Source organism: Carettochelys insculpta, chromosome 4 (genome assembly GCF_033958435.1).
Source record: "Carettochelys insculpta isolate YL-2023 chromosome 4, ASM3395843v1, whole genome shotgun sequence".
NCBI lineage: Eukaryota > Metazoa > Chordata > Testudines > Carettochelyidae > Carettochelys > Carettochelys insculpta.
In genome coordinates, this window is record NC_134140.1 from 49,741,403 (window position 1) to 49,766,419 (window position 25,017).

A 25,017-nucleotide genomic window follows, 5' to 3' on the forward strand; every position below is an offset into this window, starting at 1 on the left:
ACCTGTCCACAGGGGGAGCCAGAGGCTCTAACCACCTGCTTCCCCCCGCCAGGGGAATTCCAGGGATCTCCCCAACGCCCCACCAAAAATTTATGCAAAATTTGATTTATGCAGAGGTTGCCCAGGACACAATCTCCGTGTAAAGTGAGGGCTTGCTATATTATTATTAAACTGCGTTTAGCCAGTTAAAAGCCTTCGCCACCACCAATACTGATCACAAGCCATCTAGAGTATTTTGGAGCCACATGCTGCCCCAGATCTACACTCATAAATGCCTCTGCAGTTTTGCAGAGTTCCACATGTCTACTGCATGACCCCTCATTACCACATCATCTGCAAGAACGTCAATATAATGGAAGAGCTAGTGGGTTTTAGGAATTTTTTTCTTCCTAGTTTAAAAATGTGACAAATATTTTCAGAAAGATGAAGATATACTATTATCATAGGACCAAAAGAACACACATATGTGCGCCTGTAGAGTTGCCAAAGATAATACATGACTAACGTTAAACAAGTGCAATTACTGTTTCAGGACTGAGGAAGACACCTGTCTCCAGCTTCATCATATTCTTGAGTAGAAAGGCATTGACTTAAAAAAAAACAAAAAAAAAACTACCATAGTTTCTCAACAGCTGATTAAGTTGCCACTGTACATCTACTATATATTTTATAGAGTCTGTCTGTCTGATCAAGAACTCCTCCTAAATGGTTAGGACTAGGACCACCAAATTCAAAATACAACTTCCTCTTATCACAATTTAAGGCAGTGCAACAGTTTAGTTCTGCCAGGAAAATGGGATGAGTCTGGAATGGGATTGCTTCTCATAAAAATCAGACAGAAAAGAGACAGTTATCACCCAGTGAAGTACAGCCCTCAAAACTGACAGAACTAAGTGAATGCTGAATTGAGCAAATGTTGAAAGAGACAGAAAAATAGGATGCATCTGGAACAGGTTTGCTTCTAAATAAACCTTACAGAAAAGAGATAAAACAGAGAAATTTGTGAAGAAATGCTTAAGGTTTGAAAATTAGTACAAAATGTTATTGGAAACCAAATTGCCAATAGCCCTTTTTTGTTAAAACACGGTAAATAATAAGAGTTTCTAAGGATGAAGAAAAAAATTGACAGAATTCCCATTTTAAAAACTACTAAAAAAATTTAAAAAAAACTGATAAATGTAAGCAATCCCTTTTCTAAGAAATCTGAAATAAAAATTAATTTCATAAAAATACACACAGTAATACCAGATAAATCTGCTATGTATTTTATCTGGGGGCACAAAAGAAAAAGTTTTGTAATGTATTTTATTTTAAACATCTGGTCTGCACTTCAAGCTTTACTGAATCGCACCCCGATGAACAAGATCATCACATTGAGCTTATAATTTTTACCAATGCAAACCCAGATGATTTAATTACTTTAATTGCTTTGTCAAAAAGGTCTAGACACCTTTGCCGCTATTGCCTACTGAATTGCTTTGGGCACTGCAGTCCAAATGTGAAATCTACCTTAGTAGGGCTTTGCATTCCCATGGACAAAATGTTTACAGTAAGTAGCTAATATCCCATTTCATGTTTTATAAAAACTGTTTATCTTCTGCATAAATGTCTGGCACTCTGTTGAGCTCTATTTACTGCCAAGTTGGTTGAAAATGTATACACAGGAGAAACTGAGAAGCTCCCAAGTGTTTTGGGAAGGTAAGAAAAACAAGCTGTATTCAGGAAGTCACTTATACATGTATAATGTATTATAATTTGGCTAATTAGATACTGAAAACATAAGATATGGTGGGATAATAAAAAGGCACAATTTAAAAAGATTTTAATAACTTTCCCATAGTTTAGCAACATGTTAGTCAGTATGCTTTCTTTTTATTCATCATAGTCCAGTAGCTAGGACCAGGCCTGCTGACTAGGTGGGAGAGGGAGAGAAGGGAAGGGGGAGCCTAAAGGGGGGCACTGCACTAGGGTCCAGCAAGTTAAAGAGGCACAGGGCTCCTGGCCACCACTGCTACTAGTGTGGCAGCATCCAGAGGCCTGGGTCCCTTACATTTCCACCAGAGCACTGCCCGTTATGTGGCTAAAAGGCTTCAGGGGGCTGCCTCCAGCCTTGCCTTTCCATCCCAAGGCCCCACCTCTTTTTGGGGCATGGAGCTGGGCTCCTCACACCTTGCCCAGGTGCCCACAGAAGCTGTTGGCCCTGCTGGTGAGAACATTAAAGTGGAACGCGTCAGAGCTGGGTGCAAGTCCCTGTTTTCACAGACTCCATGTCCATGTGAACTCGAAGAAGTCACTAAGCCTTTTGTGCCTCATAACACAGCTCAAGATGTTGTGAGAATGAACAAATGATCAGATACTACGGTAACAGAGGAACATACAAGTACCCAGGATAGACTGTCCGTTTTTTTAATGAGGTAAATGGCCAAATCCTGCCCTCAAGTGGACAAAACAAGTCCAAAGAAGGAACCCAGATATTCATCCAAAGAGGGCATAAAGTGCTCCCAAAGAACTGTTGTTGTCTTTAATAAGAAAAGTAACTGAAATGATATGAATACAAACTTGATTCCAAAAAGTATTCTACTACTCATCTAAATGCTAAGACCAAGATGTCATCCATATCATGCTTTCATTCTTACATGTCTACAACTGTTTCTCTCATACCATTGAAATCATATATGCCATCCTGTGCCAACAATGCCCAGATGCTTTGTATATTGGATAGACTTCAAACTCTTAGACAGAGAGTCAATGGGCACAAAAACAGACATAAAAACACTCCGGATTCACAAACCTGTAAGCTGGCATTTTAATGGAGTGGGCCCATTTTTGTTAATGACTTAAGAGTTTGCGTGTTACTGAAGAGGCATTTTCACAACACTCTTGAAAGAGAGGCTGCTGAACTCTTTTATATTCAAATTTGACGCATTAACACGTGGTTTGAACCAGGATGGGAACTTTCTCGGACACTATAGGGGCTTGTCTGCATACTTGACCTAATCTTTTTCTTAACCTCTCCACCCCCCTTCTGTCCCTCTACTCTCTGATTTGCTCACCTTAATAATTTTTTTTTCTGATTTGTCCACCTTGATTACTGTTTTTGGTTCTCTGTGCCTTAAATATTGAGTCTGTTCTGGTCTGGCTATGGTCTGAAGAAGTGGGTCTGTCCCACAAAAGCTCACCGAATAAATTATTTTGTTAGCCTTTAAAGTGCTACTTGACTGCTTTTTTATTTTGATATCATACCATTATTTCACTCGTGTTGTACATTCTTGGTTTGAAAAAGCAAGGTTTTTCCTGCTTTCAAAAAAAATAATGGAGATGCACATAGTACTGATAGAACATGGATGCCTTTACTTCTCATTCCGTAAGTTGTTTCTTTCTTTAAATTAGAAGAGCGTCTTTGGCTCCTTTCAAAATATTTTTGATTAGTAACGCACTCATGCTGGAATAGCAATGTGTCCATAATAACAATAACGCAACGTTTGTTCTTCCATTTTTGTATTGCTAATACTATAACTGAAAATTCTAAAAAAGCCCTTTTTGAACTTTTTTCCCTCGTCAAGATATCACCTTCAAAGTATAACAACTTAGGCAGCATATGGCATTTAAATTTTCATTTCAATCTTTAAAGAAGCCCATTATTTCCTTAGGTTTAAGAAAATAACCCTGCTTTATTTCACCACACCAGCTATAAATTATTCATTAACTCTGTTTGCTCACCCCGTAACTGAGCCCAGATGTTTCTGTTGGAGAAACATTCCTTAAAGACGTTAAACACAGCAAGCTGGGTGGCAGGAGGACCCTTTTCTCCTCCTATTTCCCCACCACGATATATCTGAATATTCACTCGGGGGGAAAAACACTTTTAAGTGTTTAAAAGATTCTGAATGCAGAAGTTAGCATTTGTTAGGTGTCACTGCATTTGGCACAACTGCTCCCAAACCACTGCGAAGACTCCCACTCTGTCCACTTCCATGCTACATTATATTACCAGTCCTTTCCCTGACAGAGGTGTCAGCAGCTTCCCTCTGTAGAGTAACTGGAAAATTTACAAGCCGAGAAGCATTTCGTGCCATGCAGAAACTGCACTTCATGTCTGTATGCTCACATTTTTAATTACAACTAGCACTTTTGAGCTTGCTTGTTTTTAATTACAACAGCCATTTTGATGAGCAGTGAGATCACTTGCAGCACCACAAGCACTGGAGCTCATTGTCAGACATTATAAATGAACTTCAGTATTGTGGAAGGACTTCAGCGCTACACACTGATCAATATTTGTGATGTGACAGTTCAAAAAAGACTTGTGTTAAAGAATAGCAACCAGTTTACAATAGTTAGACTTCCACTCCAATCATGTCACAGATTCAGAGACTTTCAGCAAAATGTCAAACTGCCTCAGAAATGCCAGCTGTAATTGAAAACTCTTTTCAAACATTTCATAGTTTATAGAAATCATTAAATACATTTGGTCTGAATTATCCAGAATAGCAGTCTGATTTGGGGGTGAGAGTTTTTTGGGTCATGTAATACTTTTCCAGTTGTGAGTGACATGGAGATATAAATATAGCTGGAAAAGTAACACAAACACTTTCAGCTCGCTACAGAAAAACAGACAGTGCAAAATACACCAATAGCTACCCTAGAATCTGCTTTACAATAACTCAGCGGAGTGATGCTGTTTCCTGGAGTCTGAGGAAGCCACATTCTTAAAGCAAGACTCAAAAGGACCAGTTAGCACCATGCAAAAAGACTGGTGAAAATCCAGCAAATGGTTGATTTCCACTAACCCAGTCATCAGAGCAATAACCGAAGGTAAAGTCCACCTAGCTGAGCACACACATCCCCTCTCTCCCACCCTCTGAAGAACAGACTGTGTACTACTTCAGAAACTGGACCCACCAGTACCTAGGTATTCTGGGGTAGGAGCTGGGACAGAGTATTTGGCACAGAGAAATCCTGTAAAGGTTGTAGGGTGAACGTACTAGACTGGGAGGTCCTCTTCAAAAGATGAGGGGTGGAGAGCATGAGCCCAAAGTTGTCAGCCCAGAAGGAACAAAACATACTTTACAGCTTCTCTCAGAACATCATGTTCCAATGTGAGTTGGGGATGTGTGGGAAAAGGAAAATAACCTAACGTATTTGTTCCCACCCTAGGCCTTTCAGAGCACTGTACTGAGCAAATCTGGTATATCTCTAAGATTAAAAACAGTGAGCTTTTATTTATAAGACAGCTACACAGAGATAGTTTTAGGTGCTGCACAGAAATTTACAAACATGCAACTACATCTAAAAATTGAACTTCAAATTGGGCACACTATATGCATAAAAAGAAAATACTTGTGCTGGATTAAATATGGGCAAAGTAAATAAAATTTATTTCTTTTAAGTGTCACTTATTTTCTGCGTAACCACAGAGCAGGATAGCCTTTAAATAAAGTGAGTTTAGCTTCACCTGAGCCTAATTAACTCCCTCTGCAAGTGAGGTGATATGGTGATAAGCTGAAAGTCACACAGTCCTCAGGTAAAAGGCCAGCAAGCTGCTCAGTTAGGGAGAGACTACAAGAGCAGGAAGGTTCCTGTAGGAGACAGAATCTGGAAGGATTCCCTCTACCCTGACAAGCTGGAATACCAGGCCAGAGATACTCTATGTGGGAGCAGAAGTCTTGTGAGGTAGAGGCTTTATGAAAGGCCCTGCAGCAGGACCTGGCTTATCTGTTTTGATTTATTTTGCACTGTTTTCCTTTAAAAAATAAATTTAACCTGAAGAAGAGAACTGGAATCATATCACTATTAGCATCTTATTTTACCCACCAGTGTCTTTCAGAATCTATTACAATAGCTCTAAAACTATAATCCTCCACTTCTTCTGGAAAGACTATTACTGGTTTTTTTTTTCTATACCACGTTCAAAACTCTATAATTTAAAAATAAGAAAAGCAGTGTTACTTAGGTTGTGCCAAGCAGCCAGGTGCTATAATACTGCAAGTTTCATCCTCAGCCTCCAACGCAGTGAGCTCCACCATATTAACCATCACATCATTTGTGTGGCCAGGAAGTCGGGGAAGTACAGAGAAAATCTTCTCTGCTAGGCTGTCACCATGATGACCAACTGCCCCTGGGAAAAGATAAAGAAACAAGGAGTCAAACAATTTTGACAGATAGTTGCCAAGATAGGATTCACAGAAAAGCCAAATTAAATTATTATATTTTTAATAGTTTAGACTTTTAATGTACGGATTGACAGCATCTGAAAATATTTCAGACAGGACCAAACACACCGGCTCATAAGGTCTAAGCTGTGTTCAGATACAGTTTGTGAATTAATTTTCACAATTAATTAAGCACACCGCTATATATGGAGCTTTACAGCAGCATTTGTGAATTCTTAGCAGTTAGTTACAAAGTGCTATAGTAGTTTCAGAGAAGTCAGCAAAATATGACTGCTTTTTTCGACAAAACCCATGAAGTGTCTATACACAAAATGGCTATGTCTACACTAGCCCCCCCCCACTTTCGAAAGGGGGATGCCAATGAGACACTTTGGGATATGCTAATGAGGGGCTGCAATGAATATGCAGCACCTCATTAGCATAATGGTGGCCATGGCACTTTGAAAGTGCCACTTTCAATCACACGCAGATCATCTACACAGGGTCCTTTCCGAAAGAACCACACATACTTCGAAACCCCTTATTCCCATTTGGTTATTGGAATAAGGGGATTTCGAAGTGTGTGGGGTCCTTTCGAAAAGGACCCCGTGTACATGAGCCGCATGCAATCGAAAGCAGCACTTTTGAAGTGCCATGGCTGCCATTATGCTAATGAGGCACTGCACATCCATTTCAGTGCCTTATTAGCATATCCCAAAGTGTCTCATTAGCATCCCCCTTTCGAATGGCCAGGGGACTAGTGTAGATATAGCCAAGGTGTTTTGTCAACAGTCTGTCAACAGCCTTCTGCCTCTCTGGGATGAACAATGCCTTTGTCGATAGTTTCTGTTGACAAAAAAGCTGTGTAGATGCTCCAGGGGGCTCTCTATTGACAGACAGGGATTCCAGTTCGCCAGGCAGCCCTGTTTGCTGAGATTTTAGTGGGCTGTTCTGTCGAGAGTGCAGCTGGGCAGCCCGGTTGCTCTCTGTCAGCAGAGCGGATTGCTCTTTCAATCTGCTTTTGTGCCGGGATGTGATCTGTCAACAGAAGTTCTGCTGGAAAATCTCTTCCAACAGTAACTTCTATTGACAGGTTGCTGTAGCGTAGACATAAACCTATATATTTGCTCTGCACCAGTGTTTCTCAAGCTTTTTGAGACCATAGAACACCAAACAAACAATATTTTTTTAACGTGGAACACCTATGAAAATTTTCTTCAAGAAAAAAAATTGTCAGATATCATAACAGAAAACGTATGCCATCAGTGTGTTCTCATGGCACACCTGTGAGCTGTTCAGAACATAAACTGTGTTCCACAGAACACAATATAAGAAACTCTGCTCCTATACTGCTAGTTCACAATACCATATAAACAAAAAAGGAAAGGGGCTGCATCTTTATAGGTAAGAAACCATCTGTTAAAGACTTTATTTTGAAACAATGTGCAGCTCCTCTCCCATAGGTAATCACAGACTTTAAGGACAGAAGGGATCACTAAATCAGCTATTCTGACCGCCTGTACCTCATAAACCATTAAATTTCACCCTCATGCCACCACACTGAGTGCAATAACTTACATCTGTTGTAGAAAGGCTTTGCTGGACAAGTGCGGGCTTGTCTTTAAAAAGCGGATATTAAGGGAAGAGGTTTGTTGCACAAGGGAGACGGAAACCATTTCAAGTTGAGGACAAGGCATGGCAACACGGAGCAAAATTCCCTTGAAGAAAAAGTGGCATCATCATGAAAAGAGTCTCATGTCCGAACAAACAGCAGCTGTCTTTTCTGCTTACAAACAAGCCTCCCCCTTCCTAGTTCTAACTCCTGTCTCTTTGAGATCCAGGTACAGTAGTCCCTCAAGTTATGTGACAGTTGCGTTCCCACGCGACCTCACGTAACTTGAATTTCACTTAAGTCGGGGGGGCAGCTTTTTTCCCCAGTGGAACACAATCTGCAGCTGGGGAAGGAGCACGAGCACCTGGAGCTCCTTTTGAAAAGTAAGTCCTGGGGTTCAGGGGAGGGCGCAGTTAAGGAGAGTTTAGCCTGGAGGTGGGTTGCGACTGCGGGGGAGGGGACCAGGGCGGTGGGGTTGAGCCAGAGCCCCGTGCAGCGGGGGTGTCAGCCGAGGCAGAGGGGAGCAGGATTTTGAGTTGCACTTAACTCACATTAATGAAAGTTAAGCACGACCAGAAATCATACTTTTTGAGGGATTACTGTATTAAATATGAGCAGCATGCTATCAATTCAAACATACAAATGAGCAGCAGGGGTCACATTTATTCCAGAACAGCCCAAGATGTAAGATCAACATTAAATAGTAAATAAACTGGAATAAAAGTCATTGATAGCAAGACAATAGTAATGCCCATATATTTCCCTGTCTTAATTGCTCGTCAACAAGAAAAAGAGTTCTGAAGGAGTGGAAGGAGAAGGAACTCTAAAAGGCGCTTTTGGTTGCCATCACCGATACTTAGCTTCAAGACGCTCTTGATTCCCACCACCATGCTGCTCTCATCAGTCCCAGTTCCCATCATCATAGTGAGTAAACTAATATGGCCCCTTTTCATCTTGAGAGATGATGGTTAGCAGTGCTGGTGAGGATCTAGGGGCAGTGTTTGACTGTGCAGCTTCTCTTGTGGCTTATCTGTACAATATTGGATTTGCATCATTGACTGCAATAACTGCATGTCAATTTCTGCATTCTTGAGTCTGAGAGATTTTCCTTCTGAGACGATGCTCTTCTGCTTGGCTTGCACATATACTATCAAAGGATGATGTGCCCTGCTGTAGCAATCGTCACCAGATATTTCGATCTGATGATGTAGATTCCCAAGATTTTGGATCAATGTTGAATTTTTTCACGGCGTTTTCGCATGCTATGTTGAATTTTAGCTTTGGTCTTCCTCTAGTTCTCAACCCACATGATAGTTCACTGAAGAGGATTTCTTTGGGAAGATGTTTGTCACCCATTCTTCTCATGTGACTGAGCCATCGTAGTCTTCTGCTGCTGAGGATCGCTATGAGGCTGGGTATGCCAGATCTTGACAGGACATCTGCATTTGAAACTTTATCTTAACAGCTGATATTCCCAATTCTGCACAGGCAGTGAAGATGGAAGCTGTTCAATTTTTTCTCCTGGTTCGAGTAAGTGGTCCATGCCTCAGAACCACATAGCAGGATGCTCAATACACTTGCCTGGTAGACTAATATCTTTATTTTCTCTGTCAGCTTAGGACTGGTCCATGATTGCTTCTTAAGTCTGCCAAAAATTGTAGCTGCCTGCCTGATTCTGATGCTCAGTTCTTCATCCATGGATAGGTTTGTGGTCACAGTAGACACAAGGTAACAGAACTGTTGAACCCTGTGTAATGGGCTGTTATCCAGAATCACATTGGGTCGCTGAGGTATACCTTGAGTGAACACAACTGTTGTCTTCATGCTTATGTCAAGAGAAAACAACTTGCTGGCTTTGGATAGAGAATCCATCAGTGACTGTAAAGTGTCTTCATTATGAGCGACAAGAGCTGCATCATATGCGAAGAGGAGTTCCCAGATAAGGACTTTCTTGACCTTAGCTTTGGCCTTGAGTCTTGCCAGGTTGTAGACAGAGCCATCTAATCTTCTGTGGAGAAACGCATTGCTGCATGAGTTTTGAAATGCGCAGTTTAGTAGAACTGAGAAGAATATGCCGAAAAGGATGGGGCGAGAACACAGCCTTGTTTGACTCTGCTGTTCATTGCAAACTCTTCCAATGTAGATCCATCATATTGCACTGATGCTTTCATGTTTTCATGAAAGTATGTTATGAGCTTGAGTACAGTCACTGGGCAGCCAATCTTGGTTAATACTCTGTACAGTCCTGATCTACTAACTGTGTCAAACACCTTTGTTAAATCTGCAAATGCTATGAATAATGGCTTTCCTTGTTCTCTGCATTTTTCCTGTAGTTGTCAAAGTGAGAAAATCATGTCCATTGTTGACCTGCCAACCCTGAAGCCACATTGTGTTTCTGGGTAGACTCAATCTGAGCGTTTTTGCCGGTGTTTGAGAATGACACGAGCAAATGCTTTGCCTGTGATGCTCAGTAATGAGATGCCTCTGTAGTTTTTGTAGTCATCCTGGTCGCCTTTGTTTTTATAAAGAGTGATGATGTTTGCATCCTTCATGTCATGTGGGACATCACCTGCTCTCCAACATTTTAGGAGTAAATCGTAGAGGAAGGGGAAGAGCACAGCCTTGTTTGCCTTCAGGACTTGAGCAGGAATTATGTCATTTTCTGGTGCTTTTCCATTGAAGAGAGCATCAAGAGCTTGAGAAAGTTCCTCCTCTGTAGGCTCCATATCTAGCTCAGACATTTCTGGAAGAGTTGGAATGAGGTTGTCAAGTTCAGGTTGTATTGTACGCTCGTGGGAATAAAGACTTAAGCAGTGTTCCACCCATCTGAACATCTGCAGTTTTTCATCTGTGATCAGCTGAGTGGGGTGACTTTGGTAATGTTTGGTCCGACTGCTTTCTTCAATACATCATACATGGTTTTCAGGTCACCCAAATCGGATCTTTCAGATAACTGTCACATTAACTTCTTCAGCTTGTTCAAAGCAGACTATAAGTAAATCTGATTTTGGATTAAACTTTGGACAAAACACCTGACCTTTCTTGTTACCAAGGCCTCGTTTATTTTGACCACCAATCTTCTGCTCATCAGTTAGTCCTGGTTCTCAATGCCTTAAATATTGAGTCTGTTCTGGTATGGCTACAGTCTGAAGAAGTGGGTCTGTCCCACGAAAGCTCACCTAATAAATTATTGTTCGTCTTTAAAGTGCTACTTGACTGCTTTTTTTGTTTCAACAATTTAAAACATTTCATACCACAAGACATCTAACAACCCTAAATAGCAGTCTTGTTGTTCTCCCACATCAGATGCAAGACACCCACCCAAGAATTCCTTTGAACAGCCTTTGGTTCATTAATGTAGGATCAGCAGCCAATAAAATTATAACAGCTTGATCAAAGGCTCCAGACCTGCATAAGTTTCTGAGCTATGACCATCAGATTTGTTTTGGGTGCTGGGATAAGTTTAGTTCAACCTGGTTATGTTCAACGGTTGATCTTACAGTCATTATCACTGCGAGAATTCTTTGGTAGAGAGATTTTGCTCAGATACAGGCAGAGATATCTGCTTCTATGGAGATAAGAAAATATCTTTAGGAGACAAATGCTAATTCTTCTATTTTCATGTCAGACACTATAGCTATCTGAAGTACTGGCACTGGTGGGAGAACTTGGTTCAAGAAGATATGACTGTACACAGCTCAGGGAAAAAACAGTGAATAGTCATGATTGGTAGAGATTGTTTCCGGAAAAGCAGCCATATGCATACTATATTTTTTTTAAAGCTAAAGCTACTCATCTCTGTCTCAAAGAAGCACTGGCAATCAATTGATTTTGACAGTGCAGCCAACTCTTTATTAATCTTTCATGCTCTTTTTATTTAAGCTTATTGAAAAGGTAGTGATAAAAAAAACAACTTTTGGTAATTTTATGCATCAGATCTCTTTGATCCTTTATAGGCAGAAACTAAATGGACAAAGACATAGCTGTTTGCATTGGTGGATGACTTTTTTCCTGCCAATGAATGCACATCAAATACCCATGTCAATATTGTTAAATAAGCAGACTGCCTTTGATTATGAGATGTAGCTGAGTGTTTCCCTGGTGTCTGTACCAGGGTTAGTCTTATTCAACATATTGATCAATGAGCTGGAGAAAGGCGTAAACAGCAAGGTAGCAAAATCTGCAGATGATACAAAACTACTCAGAATAGTTAAGTCTACAGCAGACTGCAAAGAGCTCCAAAAGGATCTCACAAAACTGGGTGACAGGCCAACAAAATGGCAGATGAAATTCAATACTGATTAATGCAAAGTAATGCACACTGGAAAACATATTCCCAACCATACATAGGAAATGATGGGCTGGGGGTTGCTCCAAACCAGTGGGGCCACCACAAGCATCCCAATCTGTGGCTGCCCTGAAGGGAGCAGGCTCAGACCGGGCAAGGGTGACCTGGGGAGGCAGATCCAGCTGCCCCCCACCTTGTAATCAGTTAACAGGTTAACTAATTAAGTGGGATTTTACATCCCTACCAGGATTATAACAGGATTCAAAAAAATAACTGGATGAATGCATGGCTATTAGACAAAACAGGCAAGGACAGTGTCCACAGCCTCTGTCTGTCAGAAGCTGGGAGTGGATGACAGGGAGTGGACCACTTGATTATTACATGTTCTTCTCATTCTCTCTGGGGCATCTGGCATTGGCCACTGTCAGAAGACAGGATACTAGGTTAGATGGACCTTTCCTCTCATACAATAGGGCTGTTCTTACTTGAAAAAGAAATCAGCATGATGCAGCTGAACAATTAATAAAAGGGTAAACATCAGAAGTTTATTGCACAATAAAAAGCTTAGAGGAAGAAAGATGAGCAGTGAAGTACAGACCCTGGATTTCAGAAGAGCAGACAGACCCCCTGGGAGAACTGATGGGCAAAATCCCCTGGGAAGCTAATATGAAGGGGAACAAACCATCCCCATGAGCAGTAAGAAAAGCAAATACGGTAGGCAACTAGTTTGGCTTATAAGGGAAATCTGTGGCAAGCTTAAACTCAAAAGGATGTGTATTAGAAGGTGAAACTTGCACAGATGACTAAGTATAAATATATGGTGGGAGAATGCTGGGGGGGTAATCAGGAAAGTGAAAGCAGGATTGGAATTGCAGCTAGCAAGGAATGTGAAGGTCAACAAGAAGGGTTTCTAAAGGCATGTTAACAATAAGAGGGAGGTAACCTGTTGATAGACCATGTGGGAAAGGCTGAAGTACTCAATGCTATTTTTGCCTCTGCCTTCACGGACAAGGTCAGCATCCCAACTATGGCACTAGGCAACACAGTATGGGAAGGAGGTGGGCAGCCCTCGGTGGGGAAAGAACAGGTTCAAAGCTATTTAGATAAGCTAGCTGCACACAAATCCATGGGTCTGGATTTAATGCATCCTAGGGTACCTGGGGGATTGGCAGATGTCATTGCAGGGCCTTTGGCCATTATCTTTGAAAACTCATGGAGATCAGGAGATGTCCTGGATGACTGGCAAAAGGCAGATGTTGCGCCCATCTTTAAAACAGGAAAGGACAATTCAGGGAAATATGGAGTGGTCAGCCTTACTTCTGTCCCCAGAAAAATCATGCAGGAAATCCTCAAGGAATCCTTTTTGGAGCACTTGGAAGAGGGAAAAGTGATCAAGAGTAGTCAACATTGATTCAACAAGGGCAAGTTGTGCCTGACCAATTTGATTAGCTTCTATGATGAGGCAAGTGGCTCTGTGGACATGGGAAAAAAATCAATGGATGTGATATACCTTGACTTCAGCAAAGCTTTTGATACAGTCTCCCACAGCATTCTTTCCCCTAAGGTTAGGAGGTATGGATTAGATACACGGACTGTAAGATGTATAGAAAGCTGGCTTGATGGACAGGCCCAATGGGTGGTGGTCAATGGCTCAATGTCTGGTTGGTGGTCAGTTTGAAGTGGAGTGCCCCAGGTATCGGTTGTAGGGTCAGTATTGTTCAACATCTTTATTAATCACCTGGATGAGGGGATGGATTGCACCCTGAGCAAATTTGCGGATGACACTAAACTAGGGAGACAGGTAGATAGATTGGACGGTAGGGATAAGGTACAGAGTGACCTAGACAAACTGGAGGATTGAGACAAAAGAAATTTGAAGCTCAACAAGTGCAGGTGCAGAGTTCTGCACTTGAGATGAAAGAATCCCAAGCATTGTTATACGCTGGGGACTGAATGACTAAGTGCCAGTGCGGCGGAAAAGGACCTGGGATTACAGTGGATGAGAGGCTGCATATTAGTCAACAGCGTGCCCTTGTAGGCAACAAGGTGAATGGTATATTGGGGTGCATTAGGAGAAGCATTTCCAGCTGATCTATGGAAGTTATTATCCCCCTCTACTTGGCAGTGCTGAGGCCACATCTGGAGTACTGTGTCCAGTTCTGGGCCCCCACCCCCCTAGTATAGAAAGGATGGGGACGTTTTGGAGAGGGTTCATCAAAGGGCAACAAAAACAATTAAGGGGCTGGAGCACATGACCAGTCAGCAATTTGGGCTTATTTAGTTTGCAGAAGAGAAGACTGAGGGCGATTTGATAGCAGCCTTCAACTTCCTGAAAGGGGGCTCTAAAGATGGAGAGAGACTGTTCTCAATGGTGTCAGATGGCAGAACAAGGAGCAATGGTCTGAAGTTACAAACAGAGAGGCATATATTGGATTTTAGGAAAAACTGTTTCACCAGGAGGGTGGTGAAGAACTGGAATGCATTACCAAGAGAGGTGGTGGAATCTCCATCCCTAGAAGTTTTTAAGTCCCAGCTTGACATAGTCCTGGCTGGGATGACTGAGTTGGGCTGATCCTGCTTTAGGCAGGGGGCTGAACTGGACAACCTCCTGAGGTCCCTTCCAGCCCTAGGATTCTATGATAGAAAAGATAAGCACAGTAATCCCCCCCAGATATGCGCATTCAAAGTGTGTATATCACACTTACACGTGAAGCGGTGGGGCAGTGCTGTGCAGGGGCAGAGATACCCCACAGCCCTGCAACTGGAGAAGAGCCAGCTATGGGGTCCCTGGCTGGGGGGAGGGAAGACCCCACAGACAGTGCCTTCTCAGGCTGGTCAGTTTCCAGGTCCTGAGTCCCACAAGCCATAGGGAGACTGGAGGCAGGCTGCCCCAGGGTTCCCAGCTCCCTGCCACCCTGGGAGCCAGGAAACTGACCAACGCACAAGGGCTGGTCATTTTCCTGGCTCCCCCTCCACTTGCATGAAAATTCGAGTTTTGCAGGGGCTGCAGAAATGCAATCCCTGCATAATTTGAGGGTTTACTGTTACATAAGCTTGTGCAAGTTTCAATCTAAGCTTCAGAATATAAAAAATTTAGGGAACAAAAATTAATAGGTAAATGTCAAACATAAAAGAAAACCTTTTTAAAAATTCCCTTAAAATTAACCTGTGAAAGTCACTGTCAAAGGTAGTGAGCCAAAGATCTCACCATGATTGAAAAAATTAAATGTTTATAGTTAACTAAGTATATGATAAATTGGTCACATTGTCAAAAATGCCTGAATGGTTCAGAACCATGAGACCCACTGAAGTCAGATAAGGACTAGTGCTCTTAAAGTCATGAGCCAATCAATAAGTGCCTGGAAATAGAAAAACACATCATCTCAAAGACACATTATCAAAAGGGCATCCTTTAATGGAGCTTGCTCTAATGCCTCTACTACCGATTACTGTAAAAGACATGTTCTGATCACATCCAGCATGGCAGCTCATACCTCAGTTATTCACTGCTACTTCTTGGGAAATTACTGCAACACACTGAAGTTATGTATGGGGAAGGAAAATTTTCATCAGCTGCCTGGCTGCTCTGAGGTGGATGGGTTCTACATTTTTTCCCAGCTCTCTTCCCCCATCCGCCCCTCCTCCCCACAACTCTCATCTTCCTTTCCCTCCCTCAAGGAGATGAGGGCTAGTTTATCACCGTCTCTCTCCACAAACAATCACCTGAAACAAAATGGATTGGGAAAGGAAAAGAAATCTTCTTCTTCTTTCATCACTGGAGGGAGGCAATCAAGCCTATCAGACATGTAACCTGCCAGATCCGAACACAAAATATGAAAGCTTAGGCTTTTCACAGTCATTGCTCCTGAAGCTTGCTAGTGATTCTTCTACTCAAGTCTTTCATTTCGGCTTATCAATACAATTTTTTCCCCACTATTTAGATGAGAAGTGTCTTATAAATGGCTCAGCATTTTATCTTTTTTCTCTTCCTTCCCTTATAGGTTCTTACAATGCGCTCATCAGCTGTAATATGTCGGCACCTTCCACAAGTGCATTAAATGACGTAGCTAATATACTGCATAACGAAAGTTATTTTGTTTTGCTATTTTGTTTGTTAAAATAGCATTGAGCAGGAAAGATAACATAAAATCTAAAAATTAAAAAAAATTAAAAAAAAGATACAACTAAGGTTTTGTATCTCATTATAAAAAACAAATCCATTGCCTTTATGTGGCACTGTAAATCTAAAGATTTGAAAGCATTTTACAAACCATGATAAAATAAATCTCAAAGCACATTTCCTTTTCCCAGGATTGAGACCCTGAGGCATGATGATGTAAACAGACTTTAATTCACAAGGTCAGTGGCGGAAGCAGGTACAGAACTTACAAGATCCCAGCCTCAGTCTCCTGCTTAAAACAAGAGTCCATACCTTTGTGGTCACATCTCCTATTTCTACCCCCTCTCTATGGGCCGCTATATTCACATTTGTATGTGAGCACCTATCTGTACAAGCAGTTCCATATCCAGCAATCACCATAATATGAATGAAGCATGGCTCACAACAGTAGTAACTGCCACCCATACTATTAAGCTTCTTACCTGTCAGATCCAATGTCCTGTCTATGAAGATGACAGAGGCTCGGTTTTGCGCCATCTTCCTCCTATTTTTGGCTTGTGAGTAATTTGCCAAATCCCCTGCAATAATTTTGCTCAGCGTCCCAACTGCAAAAAACTCCTCTCTCACATTTAGGCTCTCAAACAAGGAGTTCATGCTAGACACCAGCATCCTTATCTGAAGCTGCAGCTCAAAAGGCAGAGAGGAGAAATCCAGGTCGTTCAAGCTGCTAAACTTTTTTTTCTCAGGCCTGGAAGAGTTGATACGACCCAGGTCCTGGAGCGTCATGGGGAAGAGAGAAGCAAAGGCGGGGGTCACGAAGAGATGAGGCGAGATAGGCGCCAAGAGCAGAGGGGCATGCCGAACCTCGGCGGTGTAGTTCATGTTGCCCATCCACTGGCAGAGTTTCTCCTCGAACTGCTCGAACACCACCTGGCTGCCCCCCTCCGGCTCGCCGGGCGCCCCGTGGGCCAGCAGGTGCACGGCGTGGCTGACGGCCGTGAACACCACGCAGTACTGGAAGCGGCTGAGGCTCACGATGTCGCGAATGATGTCCACCGCCCTGCCCTTCAGCAGGCTGCTCACCACGAACACCGCCTTGGGCTGCTCCGCTGCGCCCGCCTCGAAGCTGGAGAACTCCTTGACGTTGAGGGCACCGGCCTCCAGCAGCTTGCCCGCGCCCCCGCCCGCCCAGTGCAGGCTCTCCGCGCACGCCGCGTCCATGAACACCACGGCCCGCTTGGCCTTAGCCAGCACCTGGCTCCAGGCCTCGCGGCAGGCGCCGAGCACGGCGGCGGCGGGGCAGCCCGACATGCCGAGCGCGGGCAGCGCAGCGGCAGGGGAAGGGGAACGGGAAGGAGGCGCGCGGCGGAGCGGCAGCCCGATCCCCGCGGAGCGAGTGAGGCCCCGGAAGAGCGACGAAAGGGCAGCTAACGCCGAGCTGGCGATGACAGGCACAACACAACACACGTGCCAGGGGCAGGTTGGCGCAGGAATATGACGTAAAGAACCGACGACGGGCACTGATTGGATGATTAAGGGCGAGGCGGGGCAATACGGTGAGCCTGCGGCACCGGCGGCTGCGAGCCGGGTTCGAGGGGAAGTGTCAAAGCGGCGCTAAGCGGCGCTTATGCCGGTGCTGGCCTCGGTCGCTGGGCGGCCACAGAGGTGTGCGCGCGCGCGGCGGGGTTACGCCGGCGCCTCTCCCGCGTGACCCTCCTACGTGTCAAAATCTAGCACGACGGACTGAAAGTCTGAGGGGGTTTAAATCTGGCGCCCAAAGCCGGAGCTGACTGTCAACAAACTAGACAGCAGCGTGGAGCCCGCAGCAGCTCGAGGGGCCCCTGTTTGGCTTTCTTTTTATGTGTTGTGCGCGGAGGGCCCGCTCACGTATCCGGCATTGGGGGTCACGGCAAGCTAGCCCTGTCTCTGCCCGTGTTTTGAGCATATGTAAGGTTCACGCTTCCAGGCGTTTGTTTGCAACGCTATAGAGTAGAGACGTTAAAAACCATGGCACCCACAGCAGGGCTCCACAAACTGTGGCTTTGTGATTTGGGCTTGGTCTACATTAGGACAGTGTTTCTTAAACTATGTCCTGGGGAACACTGGTGTTCCAGGAACAACTTGCAAGTGTACCATAAGCATCTGACACTTTTTTGATATCACACACTGATGGCATATATTTTCTATTATTAAAACCAGATACAATGTTTCTTTGATGCTGTGCTATCTGATTCGTCATCTTGGTTTTGTGGTATATGTTGTTGTTCGGTTGTTTTTGTTTTGTTGATCTGATAATTGTTTTGAAGAAAATTTTCACTGATATTCTCAATAAAAATATTATTGTTTGGTGTTCTCAAAAGTTTATGAAACACTGCAACAGGATGTTAGTTAGGTTGAACTTAGCTAACTTAGGTCGATTTTTCTAAGCCCTCAGCCCACAATATAAGGTCTGTTCCACCAACTTTAAGGGCTCCTAAGGTTGACTTTGGTACTTCTACTTTCCGCTAGGAATAAAGCCAAAATTGACCTGGCGTAGTTGACTTTAGGGTAGTGCAGATGGAGTATTGTGATATTCTTAGTCACTTTGAAAGTGTCCCACAGTGCCCCAATGTGACCACTCTAGCCACCATTTTCAGCTCTGCTCCTCTCTAGATGTGCAGGAAATGGTTTGGGAAAGTTTGAATTTCATTTCCTGTTTGACCAGTGTGGCAAGTGGAGCAGGCAACACACCTCAGCAGTACACCTGGCCATGAATTCCCAGAGTCTCAGATGAGCTCCAGCCTGGCACGTGCAGGAGGTCCATGACCCTATTGCTGTGGGTTGGGGTAGGGGGAAGCTCTGCTAGAAGAAATATAAAGAAGCAAAAGAAACACAAACAGCTATGCAAAAATTTCACAGGGCAAGCAGGGAAAAATATACACCAGGGACACCCAGCAGTGCCATGTGAAAATAAAGGTGTTCGTGCAGGCATAGTAGAACACAAAGGAAGCAAACAGACCTTCTGGATCATCACTGCAAACATGCTGCTTCTATAAGCAACTGCATGGGATTTTAGGCAGGACCCAACCACTGCCCCCAAAGAATCCTTGGATATCTCGAAAGCGATTTCTCAGGAAGTCTCTGGCAGCATCAGGGAAGACATGCAGGAGGAGGAGGAGAGCCATAGTCAGCAGGGAAACAGAGATGATCTCCAGCAGCCAGGAACCTTTTGAAACTTTGGATCTCATACCCTCATCCCAGGACATTTCACAGCCCAACCCAGATGGCAGTTAGGGCACCACTGGGGAGTTCTCATTTTTACTCATGGTACAAGTGGGTTACGACTATTGGGTCAATCTGTGGCAGGCACTGTACCTGCACATCCCAGGCCCCCTGTATCAACTTGGTAATGGGTCTGGAGGTGGAGTGCCTATCCTCCCTGCGCATCTACATGAAGCTCTCAAACAAGAACTCTTTAATCCTTCCCATGAGGTTTCTGGGGACACCCACCTGATTCTGACTTCCGCAGTAGGACACCTTTCCATGCCAAGCCAGCAGTAAGTAATCTGGCATCACTGCACCACACAGCAGTGCAGCATGCCAACCAGCCTCCTGCCCACGTTCAGTCAGCATCCTTTGCTTATTAATGTGCGTTATTCTAAGCAAGCTAATTTCTCACATGGCATCCTAGAGAAAGCAGGGGAAGGAGCATTAAGCAATAGCACAAGCTACTCCACCATGCCTTGACCCTCCTCCCAGGACTCCTAGGTGAAAGGAGACTTTCACAGTCCCAGCATAGTGGGAAGGAGAAGCATGCAACATATGTGAGATCCACACATTTCCAGTAGCAGAAGTTGCACTGCCATGCCTGCCCCACCCCTTGGGCACCTGGGATAAGGAAAACTTTCACTGTCCCACTCAATGGGGTGGGGAAGTACATCGTGACCAGGAGGGCCCCATACACAGCCCCAAGGAGGAAAGCACAAGCCAAACTGTCATGCCTGTTCCCCATGCCCTGACACCCCTTCCCTTCTCTGGGCTCCTGAGGAAAGGGGAACTCTCTGCCATTGACCGGTGACTCATAGTGCCTGGGGCAGTGGGACAGAACCACTAAAAGCTGGACTAAAAGCTATAAAAGATGTGTTCACCACTACAGAGTTGGGTTCATTTTGTCTTGTTAACATTGATCCGGATCTATAGCACTTGGCTTCACACACACATCTAATCCATCTGGCCAGTGGATTAGAGTGAGCAACTTTTGGCAACTGTAAGCAACCACAAGATGGTGCGTGTGTGAGTAAACTAAGTATATTATATGCATATAGTATGATTGTGCTGTATTCTGAATGAATGTAGCATTCTTGCCTTATCCCTCTGAAAAGAGCCTGTGTGCTTCTTATAAGCATAACAATACAGGAGCACAGAGCCCCACTGCAGCCCATGAACAACAAGCCCTCCTCACCGTGTTCTGTATCTCCCCTCCCATCAGCACCTGAGAATGCAGGTGAGGGGGAGTCAAGGGCAGCCTTGCATTCTACTCCCAGGGATGCTTCTGAAGGTGAAGGCTGATATTCCCCCGCTTGTGGTGGCAAAACACCTCTTGCCCTTGATTACCCCTTCCTAAAGCCCCTACCATGGACTCCTTTAGTGTGTACATTTTCTCCCCTAAATAAAAACATTTAAGCACTCAAAAACAGTGTCTTATTATCTGTGTTGCACAGGGATAAGATGCAGTTACAGAGTTTACAGGCCAGTACACATCATAAAGGGGGCACCTCTTTAACAGCAACAGACATGACTGTCATTTTGTTCTCTGGTGATTCATAAAGTTGTTTTTCGAAGCCTCCATTATTAGCATTGCCCCTCACCGTGCTCTCCCTATTGCCCTGTGTCTGACTACTCATAATTAGTGACCAGGTAATCTGCCTCTGCCCTCCAGGCTGACACGAAATTTTCCCCCATACTCTCATGTAAATTATGAAACGCACAGCTGGCTGCCAGCATGAGGAGAATGTTGCTTTCGCTGAGGTCTAAGTGAGTCAGGAGGCACCTGAACCTGGCTTTTAAGTGGCCAAATGAATATTCTATTACCATCCTGCACTTACTCAGCCTGTAGTTCAACTGCTTCTTACCACAGTCTAGGCTGCCTGTGTATGGCTTCATGAGCCAAGGGATCAAAGGGTAAGCTGAATCTCCCAGGATCACTGTGGGCATTTCCACATTTCCAAAGGTGATTTTATGGTATGGAAAGAAAGTTCCATTCTGCATCTTTCTGAACAGTTTGTAAAGATGCACATATCATGTACCTTTCCCGACCATCACACGATGTTGACAAAACAGCCTGAAACATCATGGAAAAGGACCCCTTGTGATTTAAGGACTCTATGGCAAGGTGGTCTGGTGCCAAGATAGGGATACGTGTTCCATCTATCCACCACTCCCTCTTCTGCACATTGATGGAAAAAATTACAAGGAACACTGACCCTGAGCCACTTCTGCACCGTACAGGGGAAGTAATCCATTGCAGCTTTGTGTGGGGCCCAGATTTTCAAAAGCATGTATGTGCCCAGTTGTTGTAAGATGAAAGCAGCTGAAAGATTCAGCTCTGGTCTACATCCTAACCTTAGACTTATGTACCCATGTTAGTCATGGGGATAAAATTTTCAAAACCCGGAGAGATGTAGTTAAGTAAGCCTGAAGTCCCAGGGTAGACACTGCTAAGTCAGTGCATGAATTTTTCCATTGACCTAGCTACTGCATCTCAAAGGGGTGAATTTAAAGCACCTGCAGAAGGTATTTTTCTGTCCATGCAGTTAATCCATCTCTCCAAGAGGTAGAAGCTAAGCCTGTGGAACAATTCTGTCATGTGGGCTGCATCTAAGCTAGGGATTAGGTCAAACTAGTCAGTCCTCAGAACATGAAATTTTTCAAAGCCATGAGCAATGTAGCCAGTTTGATAAAGGCTGGGGCACTGACAGTGGGGAACAAGGACCTGGACATGGGTAAGAGGACTGAGACTGTGGCTACTGTGGGGGCCAGAGCCAGAAGCAGAATCCTGGTTGGGAGCTGGGGTCCCAGCCTGGTGATGGGACCCTGGATGATGGGCTGGAAGTGAGGCCCTGATGATGGGACCAGCATCCAGGGCTGGGAATGGAGCTGTGTGGCACTCCACCACCTTGCCCTCCTTGGGGGTTGCCCCAGGACCCAGATTTCTCCACCTAAGCAGTTCTCCATGGCCCCCAAGCAATTGCAACCCACCGTCTGGGGACCTCTACCATAGGAAGTTAGGTAATGGCGTTTGCTAGTGGAGGAAAAGCAGAGCCATAGAATTTTGATATTCCTTAATTTGCAGGTTCCCTATGAGAAAAAGTGACAATGGAAGAGACATGAAATGCCAATGCCGTTGCTAACTGTACCCCTGGGGCCCACCATCAAACAGGCATCCTGAGCCTGGAGGTTTCTATCCTGGTCTTGACTTGCAGCAGGAACATGAAGACTTAATTGACAATGTGCATGTGGGAACACCTAGCGTGGAGGATGCTATGACCTATGCAATGCTATAATGGAGGATCCTGTGACCTGGGAGCTGAGCTAACAGGGATAGCTAACAGGGAGTTTCGTGGGGGAGTTTTGAAGGAGAATAGATACATCTGACATTCTTTAAAACCTCTTTGAAATTAAACTAAAATAAAAACTACCTGATTTAAATAAAAACCCTATCAAAAATCTAATTTTTTGTAGGAGGAAATACAGTCAGAAGCCCAACAGCAGAGTGGAAGTTTTGCTGTTTATTGCACCCAATCCAGCACATATGATTTCCTGCCTTATGGACAGGTGGTTTTTGTGTGCATTCAGTGCAAGGAGTTCCTGGCCCTCAGAGGCCATATATGGGTTTTGCAGGCCATGGTGACTGAATTGGAGGAGTTAAGGGAAGCAGAGAGGTACACAGATGTGGTTTTCTGGGACACTTTAGAACTGTCCCATCTCCATTCAGACAGCCCCTGTGCTGTTGAGGAGTGTGAAAGTCTCAGGGAACGAGAACATTCAACTGACGCAGAGGGAAACCATCCCATAGATGGGACCCTCCTTCCAGATAATGTCACACTGAGAATACCTCTCTGGGGCGAGGAAGCTCCAGCCATTACGAATAGGCAGGTGTTAGTAATGGGAATCATTAGAAACACAGACAGCCGGGTTTGTGATGACCGGAAGAACCGTACAGTGACTTGCCAGCCTGTTGCGAAGATTGTAGATGTTTCAATACCTCTAGATAGACTTATGTGTAGCACTGGGGAGGAGCCGGTGGTCGTGGTACATATAGGCACAATGACATAAGGAAAGGGAGGAGAGAGGTTCTGGAGGCCAAATTTAGGTTGCTAGGAAAGAGAATGAAATCTAGCACCTTTATGTTGGTGTTCTGTGAAATGCTTCCAGTTCCACGTGCAGGGCCATTAGGCAGGCAGAACTTCAGAATATCAATGTGTGGTTAAGACGATGGTGTAAGGAGGAGGAGTTTAGATTCATTAGAAATGATAGAAACTTTTTGGGAAGGGGGAGCCTATACAGGAAGAATGGGCTCCACCTAAACCAAAATGGAACCAGGCTGCTGGCACTTAACATTAAAAAGGTCATAGAGCAATTTTTAAATAAGGGCTGGGGAAAGCCGATGGATGCAGAGAAGCATGTAGATTGTGCACAGACATCTCTTATGTGAGGGCCTATAAATAAGGATTCTCTATATTCTACAAAGGAGGAGAGAACTGAAGATCATAAAATACAGGTAAGATCAGAGAGAAACAATCAACTGAAAAAGAATCTAATGCATCTGGAAAAGGCAGACAGATAAATAGAGACAAATGTTTGAAGTGCTTATACACAAATGCTAGAAGTTTAAATAACAAGATGGGTGAACCAGAGTACCTTGTATTAAAGGAGGATATTGATACAATAGGCAACAAAGAAACTTGGTGGAATGAGGACTATCAATGGGATAAGGGCACAAAATGTACTGGAAGGACAGAACAGGTCATGTTGGTGGGGGAGTGGCAATATATGTAAAAGAGAATGTAGAATCAAATGAACTAAACGTTCCATAGAATCTACATGGATAGTAATTTTGTACTCTGATAATATAAATATAGCAGTAGGGATATATTACTGACCAGGAAAGTGATAGTGACTATGAAATGCTTAGGGAGATTAGAGAGGCTACCAAACCAAAAAACTTAATATTAAGGGGGATTCCAACTATTCTCATATTGATTGGGTGCACGTCACCTTTGGATGGGATGCAAAGATAAAATTTCTTAATGACTGCTTCTTGGAGCAGCTGGTTCTGGAACCTACAGGAGGAGATGCAATTCTTGATTTAGTCCTAAGTGGAGCACAGGATCTGGTCGAGGAGGTAAATATAACTGGATTGTTTGGAAATAGTGACTATAATGTAATAAAATTTAACATTCATGTGGTGGGTAGAGCACCTCAGCAATTTAATTTCAGAAAGGGAGAAGTACACAAAAACAAGACAGTTAGTTAAACAGAAATTAAAAGATACAGTGCTAAAAGTAAAATCCCTGCAAGCTGCATGGAAACTTTTCAAAGATACCATAATAGAGGCCCAATTTAAGTGTATACCCCAAATTTAAAAACATAATACAAGTATCAAAAAAGTGCTTAACAACCATGTAAAAGAAGCAGTGAAAGATAAAAAGGCATTGTTTAAAAAGTGGAAGTTAAATCCCAGTGAGGAAAGTAGAAAAGGAGGATAAACTCTGTTAAGTTAAATATACAAACAAAATAAGAAAAGCCAAAAAGGAGTTTGAAGAACAGATAGCCAAAAACTCAAAAAGTAATAGCAAAATATTTT

General features: G+C 43.7%; 1 protein-coding gene across 2 annotated transcripts in view; it reads right to left on the reverse strand.

Annotated features, from left to right (window-relative positions):
* Window positions 1–17,618, reverse strand: part of SCFD2 (sec1 family domain containing 2) — a 287,532-nt gene extending 269,914 nt beyond the window's left edge. For both annotated transcript variants that reach the window (XM_074992763.1, XM_074992764.1), the window contains exons 1-2: window positions 16,655–17,618; window positions 5,950–6,118 (exon numbers count right to left, since the gene is read on the reverse strand). In XM_074992763.1, the coding sequence (XP_074848864.1) occupies window positions 5,950–6,118; window positions 16,655–17,483 (998 nt within the window). In that variant the 5' untranslated portion in view covers window positions 17,484–17,618. The remainder of the gene's footprint in view (window positions 1–5,949; window positions 6,119–16,654) is intronic.
* Window positions 17,619–25,017: the final 7,399 nt, after the last annotated feature.